This window comes from Gasterosteus aculeatus, chromosome 12 (assembly GCF_964276395.1).
Source record: "Gasterosteus aculeatus chromosome 12, fGasAcu3.hap1.1, whole genome shotgun sequence".
NCBI classification, from domain to species: Eukaryota; Metazoa; Chordata; class Actinopteri; order Perciformes; family Gasterosteidae; genus Gasterosteus; species Gasterosteus aculeatus.
Window position 1 is genome coordinate 3,299,192 of NC_135700.1, and position 22,406 is coordinate 3,321,597.

Below are 22,406 nucleotides of genomic sequence, written 5' to 3' on the forward strand. Positions count from 1 at the left end.
TGCGTGTGTGTGTGTGTGTGTGTGTGTGTGTGTGTGTTTCACCTGTTCACTAGCTGGGGGCAGTTTGTGGGGATCTGTTGTCAGCACGGTGAGGTCATCAATGATGGCCTGGAGGTGGGTGATCTCTCCCAGCATGGCGATCTCTCCGTTCTAACAAAAGCAAAAGCAATGACTCTTATTCCGCTGACATCGCTGTCCTCCAATCAAAGTCCGAACACATGACCAATCATAGCGCTGTAGTCTGTGGGTGTCTTTTGTCTCTTACTAAACGTCAATTTGATAACACAACGAGGATGGAACAAATCCAGCACCCCTCCTTCATCTTATAGTAAAAACTCCCACCAGCACGGCAGCAACCAACATATGATCGTATATTAAATTAATTTACATCAACATGTAAATCATTTTTTTCAGGCAAATAATTTCCAAGTACATACAAAACCTCAATCCTTTACCTGAAATGTACACTTGCCCTGTATGGCAATGTTGTTTTTCAATAAAATAAAATATTTGCATAAAGCTTTTCCATGTTGATAGAGCAGTGAAATGAAAACAAAAATGATTTAGAATAGATACAAATTTGTGATTCATTTTGAGTTAATTATGACATTATGACATAAATTAATTGTGATTAAATAATATATATAAAAATAATATAAATATAATATCTATATATATATATAATATATATAAATAATATAAATAACATATATATATAATATATATACATATATTATATATATATATATATATATATATATATATAGTGTGTGTGTGATATGATTCTATATGATATCAAATAAATATTCTCATTGGCATCGTGATATCTATTTCCGTCATATTGCTCAACTATACACACAGTCTTATAATATAGACCACATCATGTGGTCAACACTGCAGAAAGCGGCTTCCTCACCACGACCGGCTGCAGGAAGCCGATGACGGTGCAGAAGCGACCCCTCTCCTCCACGAGGGCTCGGCGCACCGCCTGCTTCTCCGTCTCCTCCATCAGCAGACACATGTCCGTCACGTCCTGCATGGCGCTGTCCACCTGAGGCTGCAGGTCTACTCGCCCTGGGTTGGGGGAGAGGGGGGAGCGATGGGTGAGAGAAAACACATTTGCGAAAGAAGTGAGGGAGAAGAGGGGATGGTGCTTAAGTATCAAGGGAAGAGGAGTGGTGGAGAAAGATGGAGGTGCACAATGTGTAAGTGAAAGAGAGAAAAAGTGCTTCAGAGAACATGAAATGTATCGCTCCACCCGCCCCGGCTTCCCATAATGCACTGCTTCATCAAACCACTGGCATGCACTATGCAGTTGAGAATGAGGGAGACGCAAGTCAGCAGCAATGCTTTGTTTAGTGTTACGGCTCGGTACCCGTTTGAATATTACCTGTGTATCATTCGTCATCATACAGGCAGCAGCCACACTAATGACACAACTGCTGTCCCACTACTATCGTCTCCCTCGTCCCCGGGTTGTCTCTGTGTGTGCGCACGCAGGGGTGTCTCCTACCTACACACATACCTTTCCACACACACTGCTCATCAGAGCAGTATCCCTCACCCTCATATTCCAGCTCAGGGCAAAGCTCCCTTCCTACTTATTCTCACGGCGCTGTGTCTTTGTGACGTATGTGTAATCCTTTATCAACAGTGCGTTGTCACATAGGCCGTAATGTTTCTGTCCAGGGTGTCAAATGCCCTTTTGTCTCATACCAGCATCTCATACTGACATCGTTTACCATTTGTACGAGACACACTGAGTTTTTCCACTTTAGCTCCTCCGTGATCCCCTCTTGAATTAATAACAGACGCTATGAATAAACTCTCTGGAGGTATTATGATGTAGACTGAAAAACACAAGGTGAGAAGTGACAAACACATTCACACTTTCAACCAGGAGGCTGTTGTTTACCTAATAAAATATTTATAAAGTGTGTATGTAGGCATATATAAATATATATGTAAACATTTTTGAAGAACCTATACGACAGCTCAGTCGTGTGGACGCTCACCTATCCGTAACTACATGATTCTGTTGGCGCTCAATGTGAGTGTAAAAGTTTGATGACAATGAGTGAGAGTGTGTGCGGATTCCCCTTCCTGTCACTGAGCCACACGTAAAACAAGGTAATAACAGTACCGAGCCAGAACACAAATAAAGTATATCCGCCCTAAACCTGGACTCCACTAGATGACAAAAGGGGAGACATGGGTGCACATGGGTGCACATGGGTGGCATACAAAACTCTCCAGGCTACTGTTCTACTGTTAACAGAAGAACCTATCAAACAATGGATGGAAAGCAAATGATATAAGTTGTGATACAGCATGCACACAAGTCAGCAGCGTAGTCTGCAGGAACAGGAAGAATGCAGAGTCACTACAAAGCTCATTGCAGAAGTCATGCAGGAGTCGGGGGGCGCTACAGAACCGTCTTTAGGAAGTGCCGCGTCGCATCTGGTTTAAAAAAAAAGTCATGGTATCTAATGTATAAAAAAACACACTGTGTTGATATCTATTAAATAAGCTTGTCAGTTATAATGAGACTCATTTACAGAGCTTTTACAATGTAAAAGCTTATAGATATTTCTTTCACCGACTACGTAAGGTCGAGGTCCCAATCACTGTACGCCTGCAGCGCACAGCTGGTCCACAGTTTCCCAGCGAAGCTGCTATTGGCATACTAAAGCTAAAACTAGTCTGTAGATAAGTATGAGCGACACAAAACGAGGCTGAATTAATCTGGTAGCGTCTGGAGGCCAAAGGGCCACATCATGGGCTCTTAGGCCGCCTGCTTTATGCTTGTAGTCAGAGTATTACAGACAAATTGCGTATGAGCGGGCTGATGGTTTCCCTTTTTTAGTCGGCTTTAGCTTAAACAACCTGCTGCTGGTCGAGTGCACAACCCCGTCGCACACTGCAGCCTCTCATCTCAAATGGCTGATCAGACTGTAAACAGAGGGAGGATGTTCGTCCGCTATGCTGGTACCCCAGGGATGTATCTCGTGGTCCCCTAAGGCTCATCCATCATGGGACCATTAAGAGACGGGCTGTAAGGCTGAGGCCAAACAGGAAAACTGTGTTTTCTTGATAAAAAAGCACTCACACTATTCAGCTATTTAGGGTAAACCCAGCTGTACTGAACCAAACAAAGAGTCATTTATTCTTGTGTGTTTAAGGGTTCAACTAAAACAGCAGGGAACTTAAGATAACATAATTACCTGATTCTGGGATAACATCTAGCGTTAAAGGTGATTAAGTTGGTTCAGGATGTGCTTTATCATTATAATACCTAGTGTCTTTAGGGGCCCCTTGGTGGGTTTATCCCGTCGGTATTATTCCATACGTTATAAAACACTTCCCTGACATCTGATCACTGGGTATCACACACGTAGTAAAAAGCCATCGGCGCATGCGCTGAGCTCCACTACACATGCATGCGTGGTCACCTGCAGGAGAAGGGTGACCGTGTGAGTAAAACAGGAGCAGGAGGAGCTGCAGAGCAATAAGCTGATACTTACCCTGGATCTCTATTACAGGGGGGTCAAATACCACAGGGAGGGAGAAACCAGGGAGAAGGGGGGCACAGCGAAAAGGAAGCAAAATAAGAAAAGAGAGAGAGAGAGAGAGGGAGGGAGACATAGCAGAACTCGTTGTTAAGGTTAGTACAAGGAAGCCATCACAAGACAGCCACGTTGCCACAGGTTAGAGCAAAACAGCAACAACAAATCCAACGAAAACACCACCATGCATCAGCGCAGGGGGGTCGACCACACACTGGCAAACGTAGGCGACACTTTCACTTTTACCAAGTATGTAACATTAATAACATTTCATTAATAATTACAGTACATAATTGGCACTCAGAGTTGCAGTCGGTCTGTAACATCAATCAAATATGTATATATTTTTTGAGGAATTTACAGAAGTCTTGCATTTATGCATCCATCTGCCCGGCAACTGAGCGGACGCTGCTCTGCAGAGAGGGCGCTAATTATTGGTGAGTGAAGCGTTTCAGGACAAATGAAAAAGAGAGCTGCAAAAGCCTTGAGCTCCACACGATGGTGCTGTAAGCCTACTAAGCTCTTTGGCCCTGGCCTGTTTAAAGCCTTTGGTTTTTTACCTCAGGGAATGTCTCACATATCTGTGTCTGTTTGTGTGTGGGTGTGTGTAGGCACCAAATAAAATCACCCTTTTCTGATGATCACCATTCCAAACCAGATATAGATCACAAATCAACATCTGGGCTAATTGTAGCCCAACGAGCACAGTTGTTGCTGTTCACACGTATTTACCAGCAGCGGTGATCAGAATGAAGTACACAGAAACACAACTGGTACCATTAGAATTGACTTTGTCTTTGACCTCTGCAATGTGACGTTTTTGTGACCGAGCCCGGCTGCTGGCGGTTACCTTTACGAGCCTTCTTCTGTAGTTTCATGGTGTCGGATGACTTTTTCTTGATCTCGTGGCGTGACCTCTTGTATTCTGGCAACGGGAAGAGCAGCGCGGCTTTAGTTACAGGAATGTAAAGCTCTCTTTTTGACATTTCTAATAATCATGAATAGAAATGCTCAAGCTACCAAGAGCTCACTGACAGTTCCAGCGCTGATAGGGGAAGAATAATGAAACCTACTGATAACAGTCAGCTGTGAACAATATCTGTGTGTCAGTGAGGCATAATAGATCTGAGACAAGCATGACATGTCATAAACTGTACAAAATCACCTTTAAGTGTTGAATAGATGCACTTATCTTATCAACTGGTGTCATCAACCTAATCTAATTTGCACATGTGATGGGGAACTGCCCTATCAATGAGTTATCTTCAGGCTCTCAATGATCATCGTTCGTTGGTTTGTTTGTCTGCAGCATTATTGAAAAATCGCTGGCTTTTCCTTGAACTTGGTGGGGGAGGAGTTAGACGTTCACTTATCTCGAGCGTATTATTATTATTTTGTATTTGTTTGTCTCATGCAACAAAATGTGACCATGTAATGGTCATTGTTGAAACAATACCTGTAGTATTAGAAGGCTCTGCCTCTCAGCTGGATTTTTCTGTCCAAAATATCATTGTGTCAGTGACATGCGATGCGTTTTTGGTTATCACTTTCTTAGAATTAAGCTACGCGGTTGTTCCAGGTCAATTAACACAGTTAAAGGTTTAAACTAAACTAGATGTTTGGAGCTACAGCGTCTTGTTAAGTTGGTACTATTTTTGAGAAACTTCAGCTGGGATGATGTGTGGTTAGAACTTCCCAATTATCACCATAGGCTGAGTGTGCATGTACCTTTGGCATGGTCCTTATCCAGCTGGTTAGCCGTCTTCTTCCAGTCCTCAATCTTGTCCTGGAGAGGATTGATCAGACTCTCCATCAAAGCACTGCGGGAGAGATTTAAGAGGAGGACACGCCACATAAGACCGCTTAGATGCAACGACAATAGTAACCGCTTTGTCTCCTTCAAAACTCTTGGTTGAGAAGACATTGACTTGTGTAAACAGTAAGGACCCCCATGTCCCGACCCCCAAGCCCCAATCAAATACAGGAATTAAATATTTACATATAACTTCCCTCCACATGTCGCTCCACTTTGTAATTTCCGGAACACGTCCCTTATACACACATACGCATACTTACGTGATACAATTGCAAATAAATGTAGGATGATTGGAAAGTGTGCACATATACACAAACACACAGATGCCCTTTGAGCTTTTACATTGACTCATTCAAACGGAGCCCTGTAATTACCATGTTCGTAGATCATCATCATTATAATCACCATTAATGTAATAGCTGGTGCCGTAGAAAAGTCACGAGAGGAGTGTGGAGAAGGCAGGCAAAGGCAAAAAGGTTGAAGGCTCTCGGTGAGGTTCCAGAGGGCAGTGTGTTGTGTACCAACAGTTGTATCCATTTACGGGCATGCCAATATGTACACACAACACAATGGACTCAAATGGACTCCATGCAGCTGAGAAGAAGCCTTAAACGAGTATGTTTCACAACATCACACTAAAGACGAGCCCAGGTTTTGACTACTGGATAAAAAAACGATGGGCAACAGAGTAAGGTCGACCAAACACAGGAGAGTGACAGGAGGCAAAGAGGTGCATCTTACTTGGTGAACTGGCGGAGTTTGGCCTCAATGCTGCGATGCCTCATGCACATCCTGGTCAGAGCTGAACCGATGTCTCTGGTTGCCCCTGGAGATACAAAGCAGTCAGGTTCATATGATGAAACACACACACACAAACATTCACAAAGATGTCACCAGAGGAGCTTATTGCACATTTACCAGCCCTTTGTGCTCCACAGAAACACACACAGCTGTGATTAATATTTACATTGCAGCTATTAGTGGGCTGTGTTATGTAAATGCTGATAAAAAGCATTGTATTCTCAAACAGAGCCCAGGTTTTTGTCTCCTTTTACCTTCAACCAGTGTTTACACAAGACCCTGATTTGCCTCTCATAGGTGGTTCCGACACTCTCTGCTTCGCCCAAATAAAGTAGCGTCTCTCGTGAGTGTGTGTTTGTCCCAGAGCCAAGGGCTCAGGGACCCAGTTTTGCGAGCGGCTAACCTGCAACTGTAAACACCAGTCTATTTTAAGGGAGAGTAGGTCCATGTGGAAAACGCTGACCCCCAGAGTTAAAGTCAGTTTAACTGATGGCAGCAACCCCTAACTTCCAAACAAGGTGCTCGCTGCTGCCGCCACACCAGTACAGGTGGAGAGCTGACAAGAAAACATGGGATTAAAACTTTGGTTTTACGCCATGTATTAAAAGGCTTTCCAGCAGAAGTGTGGTTAATATAGTATAGTAGTGCAGCGTGAATATGATCTGACACGGAAATGTACACCCAAATGGGATTTCCTCGACAGACACTGTTTATCATAAGGGCTTAGATGGGTTTACACAGGAAAATGCAGAGAGCGGGGGGAGGGCGGTATTATTGGAAAATGTCAATCCCTAGATTAATTCATTGAAAATGTGCTTAAAAAGCACTCATAGTGAGACAAATGAGACAGAATAATACAAAATAATGATTCCATCAAAATTATTCTGCTAACTATTTCAGTACCAATTTCAATCAATTTTGTGTTTTTTACACAATATCAATTTTCATAATTGCAAAGTTATTGAGTTCTGACTTATTTACCTTTTTTGAGTTCACCACACAAAACATGCACACAGATTTGAGGTCACAATAATAACATGCTAGCGATAGGTAACGTAGACTGCTTGGTCAGTCCACCACCTTTAAACCGACTGACTGGCAATTACATTATACTGAGATATCTCTTGGCACTAGAGGCGCCACCATGAGGTTCACTGTTTTGGATTGAGAAAACTATCCGGTCAATTCAAGAAGGAATTGTCGATCATTTTATGTTGGAAAAACTGCAATAATGTTCTACCTTAGTACAACAGATAGTCTGTGCTCTTTCACATAGAGGCACATGGTGTTCTGGGTCATCTGATAATCAAGATGTTTGTGCGTCGATGTTTATAATCTTGTGGTGCCAAAGATCTACATCCGAGGTCCACAACCAGCACACGGGTTTGCCCGGAGACCCACCCTGTTGTAGCATGTTTATCTTTCAACTATATATTCCTGCTCCAAAGATGAAAACCTTGGAGTAGGCTCGGTGAAGGACCTGTATGTGTGTCAACTCTGTCTCCTGATAAGCAAATGTTTGCATGTTAACATGATATGCTAATACTATATACTGGGTTAGCATACTGAGGTTAGGTATTGCCTACGGTGAGCTACCATGTGATGTCAATGGAAAGCTGTGGTAGCTGCTGTCTTTTGACACTCCAGTCAAAGTGCAGCCAGAACAAAAAGTGGGGGATTTCTAACTTTATGTTCCAGTTTAAGTTATAGTATGAAATTGTAGCCAGATGTGGGTGGGTCACGTTTATATTTAGGGCTGGTTTAGGTTTATAGTTAGGGCAGGTTCAGGTTTATATTTAGGGCAAGCTCAGGTTTATATTTAGGGCTGTTTAGGTTTATATTTAGGGCTGGTTCAGGTTTATATTTAGGGCAGGCTCAGGTTTATATTTAGGGCTGTTTAGGTTTATATTTAGGGCTGGTTCAGGTTTATATTTAGGGCAGGCTCCGGTTTATATTTAGGGCTGTTTAGGTTTATATTTAGGGCTGGTTCAGGTTTATATTTAGGGCAGGCTCAGGTTTATAGTTAGGGCTGGTTCAGGTTTATATTTAGGGCTGGTTCAGGTTTATAGCTAGGGCTGGTTCAGGTTTATAGCTAGGGCTGGTTTAGGTTTATAGTTAGGGTTGGTTCAGGTTTATATTTAGGGCTAGTTCAGGTTTATAGTTAGGCCTGGTTCAGGTTTATATTTAGGGCAGGCTCATGTTTTTCTCTCTTCACATTTATATTACTATTAATGCTACCATAAAAGCGTCTTATCATATCATGTTCGATGCTGCTGTTATTACAAGTGCTAGTAAATAGTTCCATCATTGTTCTGTTTCCTGCTTCCTTTTATGAATAATTATCTGTTATATGATGGAATGTGTAGTAACTCTGTTATGTTGTCCGTTCTGTACACATAACTTCACGGCTTCCTCCTTTGTCGCTCTCCCTAAAGTTTCTCACTTTCTCTCCCTGATCCAAGGACAGAGGATGTGGTATGTTTAAAGTAAAGCCCTTTGAGGCAAATTTATGATTTTTGCATAAAAAAAAGAAAAAATGTGAACTAATATGAAGCTAAATTAAATGACAGGGTGGTAAAGGGTAACATTTTATATGCAGTGTGATGGGTAAAGTTGCATTATCTCGTACATTCGATTCTAACAATGAGTCCTGCCCTGGTTCTGAAATATTTAGAATTCCTTACTCCCGAGGCCCTTTTATGTAACTAATGTCACTTCCCCACCAGCCAATCTGTCATGAGACATATCCTCACATACGTATGTTACCACATGGCTATATACTCACAAATGCCAAACCATACGGACACACACATAACGACACACACACATACACATGCACTGTGTGTTGTCCACATCCAGAGACAAGTGCTCCATTCATAATTAACAAATTCCTCCCTCACGCCTCCTGTTCTACCCAGCAACCATTCATTAAAGCAGAGCCTTGCTAACCCAAACACACACACACACACACACACACACACACACACACACACACACACACACACACACACACACACACACACACACACACACACACACACACACAGGCTTCAGGTTGACACTGTGCATGGCAATGAGTGCAACTGAAGCAGTATTTTGAGCTATGTGTTGTCGGCGGGATCAATAAAAGGCTGCAAGGGTAAAAGAGTAAAGCAAATAGTCACATGACTCGGGTAGAGAGAAGCTTGGCTATTTAGTATTGGAGGAAAGAGGAATATTGTGAATGAAATAAGAGCGGTTGGGATGGAGGGAGAGATGAGAGGGGAGGAAGAGGAGAGCGGTCGCCTTGCACATTTTAATGAGCTCACTGCTGGCGAGAGAAAGTGAGAAGTGAGAGAGAGAAGTGTGTGTGTGTGTGTTTGATCTCTATATTTACGAGGGTCCTCTTCCTGTTTGTCTGTTATTACCATGCCTGTTAGACACTATAGGAGGTCAACGATAGAACACACACTACCTCCATCTGGAATACTACTGTGTGTTGATATGTGTGTTTGTGAGCCACTGCCGATTTGCTTTTAAGTGAATATTTTAATGATTCGGGGTCTCATAAGATCTGATAATGAACGTGAACATGAGGGTGGTGCTTTCTGTGTTTTGTTCATTGGCAATTGACTAGATGCTGTAAAAAGCCCTTTCTGTTAACTTAGTTTTCTCCTGTTTTCTGTGAGGGAGGTCGCTAAGCTTCCCGTATTTTCTTTTGTTATTTTGCTAATAGGCAAGTTAAGAATATTTGTTAAAATTGCTTTATTATTTATTGTTTTGAGCCACTCGTTTGCATTTCTAACACTATTGTTACGATAAATAAATATCTTGAACTGTATTGCAGCAGCACTGGTAATGATTGAGAGTGAGGGAGATCCATCAATATGCTGCACTGAGGTTTGCACTCGACCGGGTTCAAAAGTAGATAAAACTAAAAAACGTTTAGAAATGTTTTGAACTACGCTTAATATGCCTCCAAAATGACCTAAAGTAGTAATACAGTTGCGGTGTGATCCTGACATCAGTCCCCCTGAATCTTCTCACAAGTTCACGGGATTCCCGAGGAACATCCAGGATTCATAAAATCATACGTAACCTTTGTTTAATTCATTCCTTACCGATTCACACTGAATGACTGACACCAAAAAAGTCACGTGGGATCCTTAGTGCCGACCTCATACAGCTCACGCAGAGGAGCTCAGCGGGGGGAACCACACTCATTTTGTGAGGGGTCCCCACGTTAACACTGCGCTAGCTGGTGAATGTGCTCGGTGAGGCAAACAGGCACACCTCTGCCCCAGAAGTTGAGACAGTCCTTGTAGAATGACACAGCACTCCAGACAACAAAGCGTGGTCACTTGCCCTGTATGCAGGCGTGTGTGACTTCATCTGAGCGAGCTCGGCTGTCAGCAGATGTGGACGCCGTTTGAAGAAGGTGGGATGGGCGAGATTCAACTGCCCCAGGGGGAGGGGTTGTTCCATCTCGGCCAGCCTACTTCACCGTACGCCACAATTCATGAAGGGGTTCTCCGAGAGGCCCTCCCTCAAATGCTTCAAGCCCAGGCAAGATGGGCAGAGGTCATGGGGAGCCATACAGGTCTTACGGCAGGAGGCGCGAAACATAATCATGAAACGCTCCCCCTAGTTAAAGTGTGTTCTTTCAGTCAATCTGAGGAGACTCCACTACTGGGGAACCTCTATTACTGTGAAAAGTAGTCTGGAGACGCAGTCCGTGTTGGTGAGAGTGGGGGGGGGCGGTAAACAATGCCTGTGTTTTTAATACTGTTTTACTGTGTGAGAGGGTTTTGGCGTGTACAACATGGTTAAATCAGATTGGAAAATGTGGAAAATGTCATGTTTAAACACCGGGCACAGTCTTAGCCTGTCCTGTTCTTCCTCGTTGCCTAGCAACTGACTTAACTGACAGGTTTGTTAGCGTTTCCATGACAGCGGAGATCTTGCCCTGTTGCTGAGGTGAGAATCAGAACTAATGTAAAATTTTCTGTCGCTAAGGAAATGAATGTCTGAACTTTCCTACAAGAGAGAAAGAAACTGAAGGACACAGACACACACACACAGACAGTAACCTCACTGTGAAAACCGGAAGGGGGCCGGAGCACAGGGAGTCGGGGCAGGAAAGAATAAATCAGCACATACACAGTCTGGAAATAATTACATAACTACATTATTAAGATGTCCTTTTTTAGTACATGTGCGATGACACGCTTGTGCAAAATTCAACTGTGGATCCCGGATGGAAATAGGAGGTAGAAATGCAAAAAAGCATTTATAAAATCTGTTTTTTTCTACATTCCCATGCAAGTAAACAACATTAAGAGTACCATTTGGTGGAAAAGATAAACCCGATAAACCCTGGTTAGGGTTTGGGATCCAAAACATGGTTAATGCTATGAATTGACTAATAACAAATGATCAACAGAACTATTTGGTTATGTTTAGCAAATGTAACTGTTTGAGTTTGAGGTTGTAAGTTTGTTATTTGCTAAACCGTAATAGACCAGGCAGTTTTTTAGCCCTTAAAGTTAAAATACTTTGACTTTCATGCAACCACCAGCCTCGTGTTCATATTCTGCAGTGATTACTGGTACTTTGAATTACAAATACACATGTGCACTGTAATATGCTGTTGCTTGAGCCTCTCTCGCCCTCTCTCTCTCTCTCTCTCTCTCTGCCTGAGGCATCTGTGGCCTTCCCACCACTGCATCTCCATGGCAACTGTTATCTTTGATCTCGCAGAGGGATTCGTCAGCCTCAGTCTCTCCATTTGCTGCGCAATGCAAGCGAGGTGGTGATGACTATCTATCTGACATGGTTACGCATTTATCTGTGAGTATGTGTGTCTAGTCTTCTTTTGTGTCAGACCAGGTAAAGGGGTAAAAAATAGTCATGATTTCTGTGTTAGATATGGAAGATTTCGTAATTAGATGGAAACTATTGTCCACAGACACACACACACACACACACACACACACACACACACACACACACACACAGAAACACACATTATCCTCATTGCTTAAAATGGTAATTTATTTCTGTACTATCACCTCAAGGGGACAATAAGTGGACACACACATGTTATAATGTTGTTGATTCATGTAAACATGAAAAGGTAGCTCATCTGATTCATGCCCTGCTACAGCTGTAGTTGTGGACCCTCTAATGTGTAAATAATCATAATCACGGTGCCTCCCACTTACTTCAGTGGCGGTCCGTACAACTGACAAAGCTAAGAATGCATCTGGGATTGTTGCACAATCCTCATATCACCTTTGTTCACACTCAATTGTGTATTTGCACATTGAACCCATAGAAAACGGGAGCTGTGAGTTGTTTTTAGAAATGGGCATCATTAACGTTGTTACAATATTCAGCTACTAAACTGCAGTATTGTCCCCTTACACTCATTACACTGCAAAACATTTAAAGAAATGTTTCTCTATGAAGATCTTTGACAGACATCAATATGCATGTATCTGCAATAAGCGACGGTCTTCAAATGAATCGGCCCGGCTGGTTTGTTGGTCTCGGCCTGAAATGGACACCTCCTACCAAAAAAAAAAAAAAAACACAAGCTATGTGCAGACTGGCCATCTGCAAGTATGGAAAGACTCCGGAAGCACAGATCCATTCCAGGCCAAATGGGCTGGTGCTTTGTTATGGTTTTCCCATTTCTGACGTCAGTAGCATCAGTGCCGTGGCATTTGGCAGCCTGGCCTTTACAGGTTAGGACAGAACCGATTGGAACGCTGGCTGTCCGACTGGTCAGATGTAGTTCTTTCAGTATTGGGGGGGTGTGGGAGGTACGAGCTGCCACTTCCAATTTGTTTCTGTTAAATCTGATTGGTTGGGTTATACAACACAAAAATGCATGCACACAGAGGATCCTGATCTAGAGGAACACTCAGTTCTCCAGCAAGCTGTATTGCCAACGTGGAGACACCGGTCCACATATCAGAAAGGGGAAGGTCTCTGTGTGTGTGTCTATGTGTGTTTTAAACTGATATATTTGATCCACTCCCATGTGTGCGGCCGTGTTTAAAAGTAGATATAGGAGGAGAAAGGAAGGAATAGAAGGAGGAAGACAATATTTGCGGAAGAGGAAAAGAATGTGTTAGGTGATGTGAAGGGGAAGGGGACCATGGAGTAGGAGATGACGGTGCTCTTGTGTCTTGAGCGGCACAACAAGGAGAGAGGGTTAATGCTGGAGCAGGTGAAGCCGCGGTTGCCAAGGTTACAGACGTCTGCAGCAACCGCCCATCTGTTCCTGTGACAGCGGCATCTCTGCGGTGACACAGCGACAATGAGAGCGGGAGGGAGTCGGACCGAAAGGGAAGACAAAGAGGGGCAAATATAGAGGTGAGAAGGAGACAGATTAAAGCGTGCGTGTGTGAGCAGGGGGGGGGGGGGGGGGGTAGACTAGGCTGAGGCAGCAGGGAAACTGCAGTCGTCGCAGCACCAGATAAAGCAGAATAATTCATGAGGCTTACATTCTCACTATGAAAACCAAGACTTCCCAGACAACCAGGCAGCCAGTCGCCACCGCGGCCAAAACAAGCCACCGGCCTCTGATACAGCAACACACACACTGAAGCGTGTTCCAGGGTAAACGCTGTGTCCTAAACCTCAAACACCGCACGCTGCAGGAATGCATTACGGCATCGAACACAAAGACTTAGGCAATAAGCCCCAAAGGTGCTTCACAGGGGTTTTGACTGAGAAGAAAAGGAGTGACATCGTAAACGCTCATTAGGTTTGCTAATAAATATTGTGAGATTGATGATATCTAAGGTAATATAAGCAGGTTAAAATCATGTCCGGTATACACAGTTACCATGAAGCCCGTTGCAAAATACAAATATGGCTGTTTACTTGTGTGTTGTTACAGCCACTACATCAATTTTAGATGAGCTCATGGAGATTCTGTTTACCTGACGGCCCTTAGATTAGATGCAAGAGGAGTGAAGGTTTTCACAAGTAATAAACTCTACCAGCAAGTAGCAATTCAACCAACAAGATTAATGGCAATCAGTGGACCAGACAAATACTCCAGTCGACAGGAATTGATATTCACACACACAACAACAACAACATGCCAACCCTGACTTCCGACCCCCTCCTTGGAAGCCTGACATCAGATGGTCATGGTTCAAAACACATCTCAACACCCTAACTGCTGTTGCTATGGTGATAGGAGGATATTTCTGCCCATGACCATTGAGCTGACACAAGCTCTCAAAGCTGGGAAGGCAACGTTCTCATTCCCAACTTGTCAAATACCAACACTTGCTCAGTGGTGCTAAGCTTCTATGACACGTGGGATTCTCCCCTCATAACGCGCACCGAACCAACCTTTCGTCTCCTCTGATTGGAAAATCATCCCCTTAGCCCTAGTTTTTGTGACAACACATAGTTTGGACACGTTAGTGGGTGACGAAGACTTAAAGACAGCTTTCAGTTGCGGACTTAACTTAACAATCTAAGGACTTCATCTTCCTCCAGCTGCCACAGAAACCACTGAACTACAGCGTCTTATATCTGCTTATCAGACACCTCCACGAGCCGTTTCACCACTACACCACTTACATGATTTGGGCATTTGTCACGTTCACCAGTGGTGGCAAATGATTTCACTGATACCAACATCTCTATGGGAAGAGGAGAATACAGACACAGGATGATGGAAGCAACTGTACGAGAGACGTTTCCTTGATCAGAGAGGACAATGTTCATCTGTGTCGGACAGAAAGATGTCACGGGTCAGAGCCAGAGGCTTCAGCTCTTGAGCTTCACTGTTCTCTACGCGTCTCTAGGCACCAATTACATTTTTGTTTTCCACTAGGATGTTTTAAGAGCTGACAAAAGCAACTTATGTCATAGACAATATGGTAAATATGCTTGTTTCTTTCTTGTTTTCAATGAATGCAATGTGCATCACACCTGAGATCACGACATTTGGACGACTATAAGAAAGCATCAATGAGACCAGGAGTGCACGACGGGAAGGAAGGAAACGTAGAGGAAGCCCAGAGCCAGGCCCTTACCCTGCGGACACATGCACACGCACAGTTGCAGGCACGGATACCGAGCGCCTTGGAGCCATTAGCACGCAGGATGCTGTAGAACAGAGAGCCGTGCTGCTGTAACGGTTCAGAGTGGAGTCAGCTGGGCCTGGGAAAGCATGCACACTCTCTGGCTTTGATTACAGAGGCTTAAAATCTCTCACATATACACACATGAATATACAAACTGAAAATAATATACACACTCCTACCCCAGAGGCCAAAGCAGGGCCTCCAGACAAGGGCATATTTACTTAAAAAACGGGGGGGACGGGGGCAGTTTCTGCAGCTAAAAATAGCAACGCAGAAAGTGAAACCAGCCCTGACGTTACTCATGAAACGAAGGATAAATGTGCAACAGGGGAGGAAGAAGATGGACTTAAAAGGCTTTCCCTTCGATCTGCCTCCCCTTCTCTGCCCACCAGTAAGAACTAACATGTGGGTTGCAAAGTGGCCTGAGCTACCCGAAGCCTCCCCCCGACCATGAGCACAAATCCAAGGCAATGGTTTATCCTTACCATTTTTACCATGATCTATTTAAAGTTTTATGAATCCATTTTTTTTTCTCTATTCGGTGCATTCGTGTCTCCACCTTCTCTTTATTATTATTGTGAAAGAACTTGGATTTGTGTAAAAAGTGAGTTATGAATCAAAATTGATTTCACTAGTATGATTTATGGGGTCTAGATTTCATTTTGGGGTTGCGTAGAACACATTGTGTTTCTCTTAATCCACATTATATATCTATGTAAGAAATTAGAAAACTAGATCATTAATCATTTAGTAACTGCAGCCTGCGCTTGAGCTGTTCCTATCAGAAAGTGATTTGTTACCAGCTCCCTGGTTGATGACCTCACACTTCCATGGGAAAGTAGTACCACAACATCAACACACACCGCGGTAGTTTCACCGTTCCACTAATTCGGATCCAGCAACCGGACACTGAACCAGAATCAATGGAAAGGAAGATTAATTAAAAACACAGAGGAAACATCTAGAAATGATACGTCCCTAGATAAGTAATCAAACCCGTTGGAACGTGCTTCTCTTCATGTTTCAAACACTGTTGCCGAGTGTCTGATTTTGTGCATTTCCTAAGCTCTCGAGGAGACACATGATCTCAAAGAGCTCTCTCTCTCTCTCGCTGGTCTCACAAGTGAAAGCTTATCCAGAAACATATTTCTGTCGTTGTGTGTGTGTGTGTGTGTGTGTGTGTGCGCACACTCCAGCGTCATACTAGGGTGGTCAACTGAACAATATTGTGTGGATGCTGGGAGTTTTTCTTCATTTTGCACATGCAACACTTCAATAAGAACATTCATGCAAAAAGTAAAAAGCGTTATAACTGGAGTCCCGTGTTCTTATCCTTTCCAACGGAAATATCAGGCAAATGAGTCATGCAGTCTGGTGCAGAGTCTTGGTTTGTTCATAAGAGTAACACAAATAAAAGCTCTGCCAGTCGGGTGAAATCATTTGTCTCGTGCTCTGTGCAGCTTTACAATGAGGACTCTCAACACACAGACTTGAAACGAGGATTATGAGTTTATTTGCATCTCGACGAACTCCCCATAGCAGCCATGTATCTTAAAGGAATACCCATTAAAGGAAAATAATACTAGAATTCTCCATCTCGGCAATAACAAACGAGCATATGTCCCACAACACCTCTGGTTCTGCCAACGGATGCCGATATGACTTAAATGTGTCTTAAAACTGGCGTTGCCTCTACTGACCCGCCGGGGGCGACTCCTTAGGTTGCGATAGAAGTCTATGAGACAATGACTCTGCTTCTCTCTTGATTTATTCCCTTAGTAAACATTGTTAACATGTGATGACGGCCTCGATCTCTAGTTCCAAGTCTTTGTCAATACAACATGATGTTCATTCACGATCGTCCATTTAGAGTCAAAGGGGGCATTACTGTGATTGACAGGTCGCTGATCCCACGCCGTATCAGCTGTCACGACTAAATATGGTAACATCTGTTACGTGGTTGCAAAAATAATACAAATCTGGCAACATCTGGCTTACATCTATGCACTGAACACAGGACCGTTCCAACAAGACGTTTTGGTCTTTGTTTGACAGCTATGACGGAACGGCTTACCGTCACTCACGTTAACTGGTATTCCTCAACAGGCTTTAAGAGGACAGACTCTCTCCCATCCACACAAACGAAGCCCTGAGCGTGACGGCCCGTCCCGGCGTCCTTAGACGCTGGTTTGGAGACATGCTTAAATTTATGATGAGGCCCCGTGTGGAGAAAGGAGCTGCGAGTCTACACGCGGCCACACAGAGCACACATGCTCCCTGCATACCGACAGCTCCAATATGTACATCATATGACACGGTCACGTGCACTGTACTGAGGGGGAAACATGCGAGCCACCCTCAGGTAGGAGATGTGCCCGGGTGTGTCGGGGAAACAGAAAGAGGATTATACATGCACACGCTTATTAACCCTGATTGTAATTATAATGAGTGTTTAATCTCAGACTAATACTTCCCTCGGTTTCTGATGAACCAATAAGATTCAAATGAACATGTTGAGCCGCTGAATGACAGCAACCGTCAATGCATGTTAGAATCCGTCATGGAGCAGGAATTACCCTTTTTATGATGCTGCTTTTGAGGTCTTGTTCTCTCTGAGAATAAAAACAAATGAAACAGGAAATATGTGGCAGCATAGAGCTGCTCTGTCAGACACTCAGCTGTGCTGAGTCACACACTGCAGTGGACTAAATATAGCATTGTGGGTAACGTAGTCTGGGCATCATGCATCCGGAGCCCCCCCATACAGAATGGATGAAAAATGAGCAGAATGAGGGATTTTTACGGACGGATAGTCTCTCTCTCTCTTGTTAACACACAGGCACACACTCGCACACAGGCGGTCAGGAGGTGACGGCTTGTCCCTGAGAACCCTTTGCCTCCAGCGAACCGGCTGCCAGGAGGTCCGTCGTAGCTGTGGGAAACACTGCTCTGCTCTTTCCGTTGCTAATGTCTCCCTCTCTTTAGCGACGCTTCCGTGCAACTACCAGTCGACATACCGCAAAGAAATAAATAAATAGATGAGAAAAGCCTGCATGGAAATGAATAAGGTGGAGAGAGAAAAACGTTGACTCCATTTTTCAAGATGACCTTGAAAAATAAACGTTCACATCCAAAGATAACACTATTATTGATGGAAAAGCACTAGTGTGTCTGAACCCCTTGTTAGAAAGTGAGCCCCTCAAAACATAACACACTGGCACTTGTGTGTGTCACTGTTGCCATGGCAATGTCCCATGTGGCGTGGGCAGAGCAACTGCGGCGAGAAAGTACTGGATGACAAGATGACATGTACACACACACACAGAGACACGCGTAGATGGGGACACGGAACGTATCTGTTTTGACGTGAGAATTCTTTTCATGGCAGAACAGATATTTATCCGAGATGAAGGGAGAGGAACAAGAGAACGTGCTCAGCTGGTGGTGACCAAATATGACAACGCCGGTCTTGGTCTTGGAGATGAGGAGAGAGCAGTGTGTCTGGCGCTGCGAAACCCGACCTTTTTTTCATTCTGAAGCCCGTACTGTTTACGTCACGTATGTTTGACTAAAAACAACTGATGCTGTGACAAGTATCCTAAAGCGGCGGGTGGAGCATCCCTTAAAGGGCGTAGCCACAGTCAGGGTTTACAGGACAATGTAAGCAGATGTAGTCGATGGAGGGTCCTCAGAGAGATACCAGTGTGTGTGTGTGTGTGTGTGCGTTCAGCTGAGCCAGCAGCAGCCACAACAGTTATCACGCCTGGCTGATGGCTGTTAATGCTGCGGATTAACACCTAACTCTCACTGACTCTGAGCGCGCACACACCGACACACACAAAAAACAACATAGCCAGTGCTCTCCAAGTGCTGCGAGTGTTCCCACTAATTCAGAGTTACAAAAGATTTTATGACGCAAAAACAAAAAAAGAAAGTTAAAACACTGAATCCATCCTTTGTAAATCTGAAAAGAACGTCATGCTGCAGTAAACAACAAATCAAGGGTTGGACCAAACACGATAACACACACACTTTCTCATGCATGCCACTACTCACTCCAGCCTCTTGTCTCATTAAGCGGGACTTGGCCTTGGAGCAGATACACTCACTGGGCTCAGCTTCCCATGCTTACTGAGGGAGTGCACAGCGTGTGTGTGTGTGTGTGTGTGCGCGCAACAGAGCATGTCCTGTGTTGTTGACCACCGGGACAATGCTGCACTGTGACATGAGGAAATGTCCTAAAAGAGAGCTGCACGGAGGAAGGGAGGGAGGAGAGGAAAGGAGCGATGGGAATGATGGGAGAAACGTGTTGGGGAGGAAGAATGAGCTGCGCAGGAACACGAGAGGAGCTGCTCGGGGGGTTAGCGACGTGGCCAGAGGAAGCTCAAGAGGAGACGGAGGAGAGAGAGAGAGAAAAGCCCCACGGAGAGGAGGGGGGATGAATACAGTGAGATTGAGGCTTAATTGAAGACATTAATGTTGTTTTTGTAGCCCTCCGAAACAAGAGGGCTCTAAGCCATGGCCTACTTAAAGAGGGAAAGAGAGGCTGGGAAGGAAGGTAGGAAAAGAAAGAAGGAAGGAAGATGAATTACATGAAAAGTGGGTACCTTAAGTTCTCATGTGTGTTAGAAGAAATGTAACACATAAAACATAAATAGGTTTTGATTAGTATGAAATCCCATTAAAACGTTGTGTTTTTTTTAGCTTACAATGAGCGTGTTATGTCCTCTGTCCGGAGAACGCCAGCTTGCATCGCCATTTTGTCTCCGGTGTCTCAGACCGGTCAAGCAAGCGCACCAAATGCGACAAACTCACGAGGCAGAAAGTCAAAGTATAGATTGATATCATGTTGACTACATGTGGAAATGTAATACAGTGTGGGGTAAAGCTAAGGTGCTGCTGCTGACCCGGCCGTTCGCCGGCTCCGCCCCTTTGATTGCGCGATGGCCTGTAACCGATCCAACGCCCCTCCGTGAGTGACGCGGTTCTCCAAAACCTCGCACAGATTTCTCTTCTCCTCTTGGCAACAACGTGCCTATTTTTTACGCTCTCTGCCACCACTTCCCTCTCTAACCAACACATTTACCCACACTCTCTTTTCTCTCCTTGTTGCCTGGCAACCACGCTCGCAAATGGGATCCCGCTTGTCCTTGATTGGTTGAGGGGGACAGCAGATCCATGTCGGAACCAGGGCGGAGGACGGGGGGGGGGGGGGGGGGCATGTATGACGCACATGCCATCGCACAACTGAAATGAGTGTATATAAAACGCACTCTCCCATCGCATGTCCTCCCAGCAGGCATGCACGCTTCAGCGGCGCCTTCATGTTCACACACACAGCCAATGCATGTCAGAAGTGGATGTGCTGTGTGTGTGTGCGTGTGTGTGTGTGAGAGTTGTGGTATTAAATAGCCGGGGCCCCTTTGCAGAGGGCGGGGGAGGGTGCGAGTGCCACGCTGCCAGCTGAGGAGGGGCAGCTAAGTCGCATGTGTTTGTATTTCCTATGTGTGTGTGTAGCGGTATTAAGTGGCCTCATATTGAAGCGTTCCGGCTCTTCCTCCCACCCAGGAGTCATGAGTGCGTCCAGCATGGAAAGCTAGTCAATGAAGGAGTGCTGAACAATTTGCTTTTTTGCTGACTTGTTACATCGTTGTGTTTCTTTCACAACCGCGTGTCAATGAACCGTTCCTGAGAGAAGCTTTAATTAATAAAGAGAATTTGCTCAAATAAGCGATGAGTAAAAAGTTTAAACAATTCACTAAAAGAAATGGTGACATCGAGCCGCACGGCGATTTAGGGTTTGTGTTCCCCGTTCCTCATCGTTTATAGCCCGAGAGTTGGAAGTCAATGTCCCCTGTCGATCTCTAACAGATAACTGCATACGAGTGCAGATACGTTTATAAGGAACTTAAGTTCAAGCGATCATCGTGGACAATAGCCGACGGATTTCAAGCCAATGATTTCCGCCTCTTTTGCTCTCCACAAGGACTGTTAACCTTCATGCAACGGGAGCCTGTCCAAACATGACTGGTTAACGTTGGGAAACCGTCACCAACAACAGCTCAGCGATGGTTTAAACAACTAAAAGTAATGGTGGAACGATCGGAGCGTAACAGAGGTGGTAACAGGCTCCGCCTCAAACCAGAGGCTCTCTGTCGAGGAAATCAATGAGCTCCTCTTTTTGTGTGTAGGAGTTTCAATACTTTCTCTATTCATGTTCGCAGCAGTAGTATTTTCGCTGGTAGTGTTTCTCAAAATCAAGACCACATTTCCCATAAACTTTATTGCTTCCTGCCCCCCCAGCTCCCTTCCGTTGGTTTCATTGAAGAAGATAAACATGGTGGAAATGAGTTTTCCAGGCTATTTTTACTCCTTTTCTCTATCTGAAGTTACATCTGCCGACTTCTTGTTTGGCAGAAAACTAAACATTCTCTCTTGTTCGTTTTATGTGCAGTTGGGAATCATTTCACAGCATCAAGTGTATAGGATGTCATGAAAAAGCAGCATGTGTGTGTGTTGGCGTCCGGCAGGAGAATATAAAACCATGGAGCAACAGGGCTGCGTGTAATCCAGTGTAGCGCTCTTTGATTTGAGGTTTCCGACACAAAAATGATGTGTTTACACCCCAAATCTGTGGCTTCCTAAAATGCTCTCAAGACTGGATGAAAAGCAGCCGGTCAGTCGCACAACGCAGGTGTGAACTTGGCTTTCTTTAGTCAGAAGATTGTGAATATGCTGAATGCTGATCTGATTGACATCACTTGCATCTTCCTGCATTCCCGAGTCAATACAATCACTAACCTTCACAGTGGCATGTATTAAAAGACTTCTGACATGTATATATAATAGTATATAGTATATATAAAAAGATGTGTGGTTCCTCTGTCATTTTTCTTTCTTCTTTTTGGGGGGGGGACGTTCCTAGGTCTTACAACTAAAGACTTAAAGGGGGCATGTGCTTATATGCATCGCAGCCTCTGTGTGTGTGTGTATATGTGTGTGTGTGTCTAATTTAATATGATTTATGACGTTCATTATGAAACAATGAAACATCTGCGGTTCAGATGCAAACCACACAGCCGGGCAGCCTCTGCACCATCAGATCGTCATTTCAATCATCTCTCT

General features: G+C 44.2%; 1 protein-coding gene across 4 annotated transcripts in view; it reads right to left on the reverse strand.

Annotated features, from left to right (window-relative positions):
• LOC120831033 (protein MTSS 2) overlaps positions 1-22,406 on the reverse strand; it is a 55,255-nt gene that overhangs the window by 14,279 nt on the left and 18,570 nt on the right. For all 4 annotated transcript variants that reach the window (XM_078085240.1, XM_078085238.1, XM_078085239.1 and 1 more), the window contains exons 4-8: positions 6,124-6,208; positions 5,295-5,386; positions 4,417-4,491; positions 917-1,074; positions 43-150 (exon numbers count right to left, since the gene is read on the reverse strand). In XM_078085240.1, coding sequence (XP_077941366.1) covers positions 43-150; positions 917-1,074; positions 4,417-4,491; positions 5,295-5,386; positions 6,124-6,208 — 518 coding nt within the window. The remainder of the gene's footprint in view (positions 1-42; positions 151-916; positions 1,075-4,416; positions 4,492-5,294; positions 5,387-6,123; positions 6,209-22,406) is intronic.